General features: G+C 37.0%; 1 protein-coding gene across 3 annotated transcripts in view; it reads left to right on the plus strand.

The window, feature by feature from the left end:
* The window catches only part of ENAH (ENAH actin regulator), a 204,082-nt gene extending 199,577 nt beyond the window's left edge, over positions 1-4,505 (plus strand). For all 3 annotated transcript variants that reach the window (XM_060245830.1, XM_060245840.1, XM_060245850.1), the window contains one exon: positions 1,377-4,505. In XM_060245830.1, the coding sequence (XP_060101813.1) occupies positions 1,377-1,414 (38 nt within the window). In that variant the 3' untranslated portion in view covers positions 1,415-4,505. The remainder of the gene's footprint in view (positions 1-1,376) is intronic.
* Positions 4,506-9,369: the final 4,864 nt, after the last annotated feature.

The following is a 9,369-nucleotide window of genomic DNA, read 5'->3' on the forward strand; positions in this document are numbered from 1 at the left end:
GATGATTCCCCTCTTAACTCCTCAGGGAATCACCATTTGAAAAACAAGCTCTTGTGTATAACAAATGAGCAGTCCTTCCAGGAGGTGGAGGTGGGAATGACCAAAGGTGATGGATAGCAGAGCATCATGGGTGCACTGAAACATATGGGCAGAGGAAGGTATTTCAGATAAGTGGACCTCATGCCATTAAATACTTTAAAGGTTATAACCAGCATCTTATACTGCGTTCTGAAGCTTAACTCTCAATTCTTGAATTGAGCTGTGTTAGCTGGTAGTTGTTTTTACTATAGCAAGATATGTTCCTGCTGGCTGCCTCAGTTAGCAGTTCTGTTTCCTTTGCAGTTTATAGAATCCTCAGCAGGGGTGTCTAAAGGAAGTAGCTTTTCTATTTTCCTTATATCCTCTCCCCCCTTCCCAAGTGGTTAGAACCCTTAAAAATTCATGGTGCTGGTTGGGAGGGATTTGAGGTATAGACATGTACTTTATGGTGTTTTGTCACCAAAGTTAATCTCTCCTAGGGGGCTCAAGGAGAACTTTTTCCTTTCTCCCCTCACACCCGTTTTTCTTTTAGCCTGCCTATAGTATTGACTGCTTTCAGTATTCTGTGTCTCTTGGAGTATAAAGAAATCTTCCCACCCAGAACCCAGAATCTTCCCCCTGGAATTCTGTGGTCACTTGAGTGCTTGAATAGGCTAGAATAACTGTCTCCCTTATTTTGTTTTAGAAGTCATGCATTTTCTGCATAATAATTGGCACAGGGGTCAGCCACTTTAGTGACTTCACTGTTAGCTGTAGTTGATAGCACCATCATTACTATCAGTGAAATGGTCCTTCCTTGAAAATACTGTTGAAGAGGTGAGCTCAGGTTTGAAAAGTATGTTCCAGATTAAAAGGTGGTGCATTAGTAATTGTTGTTAGACTCAGCTCCATGTGTTCATACGACCAAGTATGTCTCTTTAGTTGTAGTTCTATCCCTTTTTTTGTAAGCCTCTTACTCATCTGTCATTCTTAAGCTTTATGCTATGTAAGCCTAGCTCTTCCTTTACATCCACCCATCATGCTATTCTGTTCATGTTGTTCTTCCCTTGTCCTGTTTGTTCCTGGCCCTTATGGGTGAGCTTGGTCTTGTTCTACATTTAAAAGCCTTGGTTCCAACCACTTTGAGAACATTCATCTTACAGCTTGGCCATTTCAGACCTCTATGTTGTTTAAATTACTGTTAATTGTTGTGCCTCTCAACTGTAATGTCAAGTACTGTAGATACTATATTTTTTATCTAAAAGTTATCTTAAACAGATTAAATCACAATCAAAACAGTCTACTCCACCCCCTTCCATTTTTTTGCAACTAATTTTTTTTTACCTCTTTCATATCAGCTATCAGGCAAGAACTGAGCAAGTCAAATACAGCATAGAGAGACTAGGACTAAGACATTGTGACCACTGGTCTTGGTATAAAATCAACTACATTTTATGAGCTGTTTTGAAGAAAGCAGAACACCCAATTGAAAGAAGGGGAAAGCAAGATTCTGAAATTTTTCAGACATCACTCTGGTGGTCTACTATTTCCCTTTGCTGCTGTTTTCTGACTTTTCAACAGGGTGGAAAGTAGTCTTAAGTTGAAGTAATGATTTATGCAGAAACTCCTATACCTGTCAAGACAAGATCACAGTGCATTGAAATGTTTTCTTCTCAAGATGAAGCTACGCATCTCACAGTTAATTGTTTGAAGACATAAAAAGAGAAAAGCTTGAAGGCTTTTCAGAGAGGTTTTCTTTATTAATGAAGGTTTAGCAAGTTATACTGTTGTACTGCAAGAGTATCTCAGGTTAGTCTTCCTATCATATTTGGTATTTCCATTAATAATTTAAAAGGATCAAACATGACTTCAATTTGCAAAATAAAGAAAAGATGAGGACTGTGTGTTGTAACACAATTTTGGTCAATAAGAGACTTAGGATATTTACTTCTCGTAAAGTTTTGGAATCTTGTGATAGGAAGCCTCTCTTGTTAGCCTTCATACAGTTTCATAGGGAAAATGTAAGTGCTGTCCAGAGTATAAAGATGTAGATGCCTTCCTTAATTGTAATGCTTTACCAAATCTAAGACTTCTCCAGAACACAAATCAGTTGTCAAATATAAATGCTTAGATTGTTATAGACTTACCATAGGTTTTCAAGGTTTTTTAAGATTTATGCATGTAGACATTTTTGTAATATAAAACAACCGCAGAGTTGGCTTTTTAATTTAAAACATCTTTGCATGCCACAAATATTAAGTAGCCTTTTTACAGTAAGGTCTCGTTACTGTCCAGGCAATACTTGGGAGATGTAGGGTTGGGAATAGGGGTAACTTTTTTTTTATTTAAAACAATTTGTATTAATTACTGCACTATTTTTCCTTATATTGCATGCATGTGTAATAATAAGGAAAATGTTGTGACCTATCAGTAACCATGTTAAATAGAATCAGGTACTTAATACTTTTTTTTGTATAATTTTCTTTTAATTCTTTGTATTTAAAACTTAGTAATGCTTCAGTAACAGTTTTGGAAACTCCAGTCAATGTTGCTGCTTTTCTTAACTGGGTCTGAAGTTAAGTATCATAATTATACCTGGAAATGATTTAAAAGATGCAAAGAGAATGAATAGGATTCTTTTAATGGTGTATTGAGACAGGTTTGGTTTAATTAGGAAGTGAAGTATTAGGAATTGTCCAGTTATCATGTTCCCAGCGATAGGAAGTAGGTGATGAGAACACACATTCCTTTCCTTTCCTCTTCTGTCCTGCCAAAGTTCCTTCCACCCTGCCCACTGTAACCATTCTTAATGAGCTTCCAGCTATATAGTTTCAAATCCTTTTAAAACAGACCCCTGGTTAGCATTAATTTTTACAGTTTAGGCTCATTCATCCTTTAATCCTGGTTAAGACCAGAGAAGAGGGATTCACACTGGAGAGCAGGGGCGGGATTGGGAGGGTGATCCTGCAATCTGCTCCCAGTCCTATGTTTTGGACCTTGTTAACTAACAATCAAACATTGACAAAACTGCAAGGTGAATAAGTCTCAAGAACAGTGGTGGCAATCATTTTATTCCTAGAAGAATGGATTTAACTTTCTCCATTATGTTCATTTCTCATTCCAGGATCTAAACATTACTAAAATATACCAGGCAAACTTCAAAGAAGGGCAGTGGGGTGGGGGATAAGGAATCCTGCAGTTAAAAATTAGGCAATTTGGCAAATTAAGTGCAACAATAATTTATTACATCTTGAATTTTCAGTCATAATAGTGCCATATTTATTTTGCGAGCTATGCTGATTTTAAAATAACTTGCCATTTTGGACACAATCAGTTTCTGAGATTATTGACTTCCATCTAGCTTAATTATAAGAAAGCTTTAACTAGCATATATTTCCAAGTGTTGAACACCAAAGCAAATTTAACAGCATTTATTTGCTGTTTGAATGAGAAACTTCTGTTTCCCCTCTTTCAGTATGAAGGAGGCATGGCTTATAAAGTATAATCCCAATTCAGTGGTTACTTTTTTTAAAAAAGTTCTCTGCATGCATTAGTTGAAGGCATTTAGGTCTAAAAAGATAAGCAAATGCTGTTGCTCTCAAATTAAGGAGGCACTTTCATCTTTTAAAAAGTAACTTTTATGTTTAAACAGTATAACCTTAATAGCTTACTCTTGTCAGAAATCATGTTTGATTTTGTTTGTAAAGAAAATTCAGAGATAGTTTATGAGAATGTTATAGGTGTCTATGGTCCAAAGCTAAGAAAATTAAGTTGCTAGGTTGTGAATGAAACTGGTTAATGCACTAAACGTTTTGTGCCTTGGTCTAAAATTAACATGATTTCTGTGTAAAATAAAGAAGGTTCTGTACTCTTTCTACATGCATATTTACAAGATCCTCAATTGGACCGTTCCAGGGAATCCAGTTTGATAAACTGTAAATTCATGCTGTTGTACTAGCAGCTATGCCATTTCCAGATATTTCTGTAATTAAAATGAGCTACTAAAGAAGCAGCTTAGGTTATTTTAATTACTGTTCTTGGAAGGAAAAAATGATGGTTCCTGTGCTTTTGTACAGCGGATGCCTTAAGCTGAATATGGTTTAGGGGATCACTTTTAATTCCAGGAAGGTTTTGCTTTCCTCAACACTGTGATCTGATCTGTGATAAATCTGTCCTATCCATATACAAGTGGCTAACAAGTTAATTGCAAACAAACTGAATGTACAAATCTTAGTGCTGGTGCTGAAATCTCTTCAGAGAGTTGTCATGAAACAAAGTTCATTGTTCAAAAAGTTTTTGCAAGCATCAATTGTCAATCAAAACTGAAGATGAAACACTAATGAATGTTGAATTTTCATGCATTTAGTTTTACCTCCTTTTGAGTTTTTCAGTTAATTCTCTGCTATTTTTACCATACTGTGTCATGTTAAAATTTCTTAAATGCTAACTGTTTTGTTTGAGCAGATGAAATAAAATTGCAATATATACATGCTGTTGCTACTGTTTGTGAAATTTGGCTTACTATGGAAAATCAAGACTATTCTTACCATGTTGAAACAACCTGATTTCTTGGATTTGTAATGCTGCTGATGCCCTTATAAATTTGTAACTTTTGAAATGTGGCAGTCTGAAGGAAATGTTAGGCAGTATGCTCATAACACTGAGCAATCTAAGCAATTACTGCTGTTTTCCTAATTTGAATTGCTTTGAATCTTTGAGTTCTCTTCCTTCCCCATGTTTCAAGGTACATGCACATAAACCACACATGTCCTTAAGTTTCACCTGAACACTGTAGGCCATAGTATCTGCTTTTACAGTCTCCATTTCCTGTCGTCTTTGCTGACATTATGTGTTGAGTTTCACTTGCTCTGTCAAGATTCACCAGTATCAGAACTCTTCTAGAAATGGATTTTAATATTTTTTCTTACACAATAGGTTTTTTATATGGAAAGCTTCCCCAAGTTCAACTTTTTGATATGAAAAGCTTTCTCAAGTACAAGTTAGAAATAAAAGAAACTAAAACAGAATACAGACAGTTAATTGGGTCAAACAAAATCTGGACAAAATATTAGGTTAATTTGTATTTGGGGAGATGGTAAATTGGAATCAATTACTTAGGGGAGGAGTCTGACTTGATAGTAAATACAAGATATAATCAAGAAGCCCTAGAGGAGTGGTAGTATTTTGATGGTGAGTTTTACAGCTTCCCCTCATGGTTTCATCTGAACTGTCGTGTGTGCTGTAAAGTGTTTGAATCACTTAAGGGGTAGGATGTTTTAAAATGTATGCACTCATACAATGGAAACTTTCCATACATCTTTTTAAGTGTTAGAACATCTACAACAATCTTCTCACATCTTAGATGACTACAAGGTTTCTCTTTCCATCCCAGAGTGATGCAAGTTCTTAACCACATCCCAAAAGCATTTGTCTGATATCAATACAAAAGTGAGGACTGCTTCTATATCTGGAATCCCATATCCTTCTTCCATACTTTCTTAAAACACTGGGAAACATTGTAGTTTAACTTTTCCTGTCCTTCTGTTATATGGCCCTCCACACTTCTTAGCCAGTGTGCAATCAGACTGTTGTTCCTTGCTAGGTAAGTTGTCCCATTCCAGCTGCTGCCTCATCCTTGTCTGCTCAATTATATGCCAGTGGTGTTACTCTGATGCTGATGGTGTTGATAGTTGGCAGAAAAAGTATGCTGAACCAAATAGCTATGCTGATACTGTATCTTGGGCAAACACAAGGAATCAGATCCAAAGGTGGTGTTCCACTGATAAGAGAGCTTGTGCTAGTGGAATGGCATATCCTTTGATAGGGGAATGACTTTTGTTCATTCCCTTTCCCACTGCAGACTTTTGGTCTCCAACACACTATTAATGAAGGTCTTTCTAGCAGCACAAATTTAGGGCTCTCAATAGGCTGCTGCTGAACAAACCCTTTCTCCAATCTGTGCTACACTTCCAGAGGAGTTACAGTGCTACCCTTTAATACTTGGGATCCAGCCCAAGGCTATCAGTTGGCTGTTGCATCTGTGTACTTGGTAGTATTTTAATTTTTTTCTTAAAGCCTCTTGGGACAAAGTCTAAAGTTGCTGTATAATTTCCAATTATAATGGTATAGATACTGAGCATCTGGTGAACAATCTCAAGGCAGTAGAAAATGTCTCTGATTGTGTTCAGCTACATTTAAAAGCTCCTTTCTGGTATTTGTTGGAAAACATACCATAAACCCAGGGGAGCAGTCTAGGCAGGATAGCCACAATGAGTGTGCTTTTTTTAATTGAAATTTGAACAATTGTTTTAAGGGTCCCACACAGTGTATGGATAGTGGCTGGTTTATAGAACTGGAGATAAAGTGGGAGTGGCAAATTAAGTAATAAGCTTGGGGACTGCATCTCATGATTACCAAGTATTTAGTAGATACAAAATAGCTAGTGTTTCCCACCTTGAAACCTGATGACATAGTAGGAAAAGGTCTTGGAAGGTATGGTATCTTGATCTAGGGCAGCCAAGGAGAGCAGAGACAGTATGAGAAATTTGTACTGCCTCAGGGCACACCACATAAAATTAAAATGGTGTGATCTGCTGGGCAGGCTTCTTAAAGGACACTGAGTCTTTGTACTTGCCTAACGAATTACCTGACACCAGTCATAACAGGGATTTGTATGGGAAATGCTCTGCTTCCAGCTATCTCCAAGACACTTCATCCAATTATGGAAAGCAAAGCTGGCATGATAGACCATTGGCAGCACTCTACTAAACTGGATGGGATAAACAAAGGAGATTTAGTAAGAGCAGGGTTTTTTTTTGAGCAGGAACACAGCTCTGGCTGGCTTGGCATTAGAGGGTGTGACCATTATAGAAATGAGTTCCTGCTGGGCTTTTTCTACAAAAAAAAGTTCTTAGTGAAGCAATGGTGATATCAAGGAATGTGGCCTAATATGCCAATGAGTTCATGTTGGGCTTTTTCTACAAAAAAGACCTAAGTAAGAGCATTTCACATAAACCTATCCATGATAAAACAAATCCCCAGCAAAGCTGCCGTTTGAAAATCTTAAAGAGAGTTTCAAATCTGAGGGGTTTTTTTGTTTTAAAAAGCAATCCTTCATTTTAAGAGTCTTTTCACTTTTCTTCAAAAGTTGGCTAACAAGGCACATCTCTTCTTGCACAAAAGATCCACAAGGGCTTTAAAGTGTTATGACCTAAAAGTGTTTTAGAAAATCTTACAAGACTTATGTGATTGTATAAAGTGAGATTGTCTGCTTTAGTTGGTTGTGTTTCCTATTAAGAAGAACAATGTGGAATGCAGAAAGTGGAAGGAAAAGCCATGCTTGACTTTTTCATAAAATATAACACAAGGAGGAAGGAAGGAAGGAAACAGCAAACTTAGTCTGCAAATTACTGCCTTCCCTATTCTCCCTTTGAGGCTTCATATCTGCCTACAAATACAAAATAAGTCATTAGTTATTTGAATAAAGTAGCAAACATTTGTCACTGCTTGGATGCTCTAATGATATGTGACGGTGTCCATATTTGTTTAATAAATGTTGCCTAATATTATGAGTTAAAGCTTAGTGGTGGAGAGCATATAAATGAAAATCACCACTTAAATTCATAGCTTCCTTGTGCATCAGAGCAGACTAGTCATGCAAGTACAGGTGGGGAAAACTGTCCATTCTGGAATCTTCCCTAGTATTGGATTCTGTTCCATGGCTAGTTCTTAACATTCCTGTATTAACCAGTCAACCCTACTTTATTTTGTATGTACCTTCAGCAATAATGTGTTGTGAGATTCAGAAACATTGTCTTGCAGACTCAGTGCTGGACCTTGAATTTGTAACACAATCCAAGCTTAAGCTACAGCTATAATCATCCTAGTGTAACAGCTCACAATGTCTCTTTATATTGCGTAATAACATAAATTCTAGATCTGCATGTAGATTTTCCTAGGCAGCAATTGTGCTCTATTATATAAATCTGTCTTAAAGTTACAACCCATGAAAGTAAAATATTAACATTATCTGGCAAGGTAGTAATTTTACATAAATTCTTCAATACTTTTTATACTAAGTATCTAATTCAAGAACTAGATTTGATAAAATGTGATATGTACAATTGCATAGCTTAGTTTTTTTACTAAACAATCTCAATTACTAGCTTACAATGCAGAATTCTAGTGTGCATATGTAAAGCAAGTATATAGATTGTTTCACTGATCTGTAAAATATCCATCAATGACTTGAGCTCCAGTTGTAGCAGTAACTGAGATACAAGCCTGGTGCCAAAGTTACAATGACAAAACAGTCACAAAATAGGGAGAGGGAAGATTGCAATCACGGAGTATGTTCTTGACAAAAAGTGCCTTAATTTCACTTAAAACTGTATGAAATGCATGCTACTTTTTGTAACCACTTCTAAATCTAATGTGCATGGTGTTGATTGTAAGTCTGCATTAATATTATTGCTCAGATTGATAGCTTTCTTCTATCTTTGTTTCTTCCATCATGTCCATGCTTTTTGCTTTGCTGGTTTTCTAGATGGTTTCTTACTATGGCTCTTGGAATTGAGTTTCCTTATGAAATAAAAGCTAATCTTATGTAAAAAGTGAAAGATGCATTTTTATTACTAAGTGAATTGTACTATTAGACATATTATAGAGAGAATGTAGATATGAAGACTCAGAAAAAGTTTTATGTTGTGTGTCAGCTATATGGAATCTGAATCAACATAAATTCAATGCTAATGCACAATAAATTCAGCTGCAGATATGCAGGTGAAGTGTGGACTAATTGTAAACCAACTCCATACAACTGGTAACCGAACAAGGTGAACATGGCCCATTATCCATAAAACGTAAGCCCCACTACGAGCTTGATAAATCTCTTGGATTTGATGCCTAATTGGGCAAGTAAAATCTAGCAAGGTTGTTGAACAGATAGATGGTAGATTATAACTGCATTTGATGTGGTGGGTCACAAGTTGTTCTAAACCAAATATAAGTTCTTCACGGGCAGAGTCTGGGCAGCCGTCCATAAGCAGATAGAGCTGGGTGTCATCAGCCCATATCTTTGGACCATCTGGATGAGAGAGCACCTATAGATATTCTAGTGGGTGCTGCTGGGATAATTTTCCCCCCAAGAGCCACCCTCTATCCCTGTCCATGGAGAAAGGAGGTCAGCCACTGTAAGGCTAATCCCCGAATCCCTGTGTCAGCAAGACAGTGGGCCACCACCCAGACACGTAGCCAGAAAATTTTAGATGAGGGAGCTCATGGAAAAAAATTTCAGGTAGAGGGCCTCACCCTCCCTCCCTCCCTCCCACTCACCCACCCAGTGAAGCACCA

The sequence above is a fragment of the Heteronotia binoei genome, chromosome 1, assembly GCF_032191835.1.
Source record: "Heteronotia binoei isolate CCM8104 ecotype False Entrance Well chromosome 1, APGP_CSIRO_Hbin_v1, whole genome shotgun sequence".
NCBI lineage: Eukaryota > Metazoa > Chordata > Lepidosauria > Squamata > Gekkonidae > Heteronotia > Heteronotia binoei.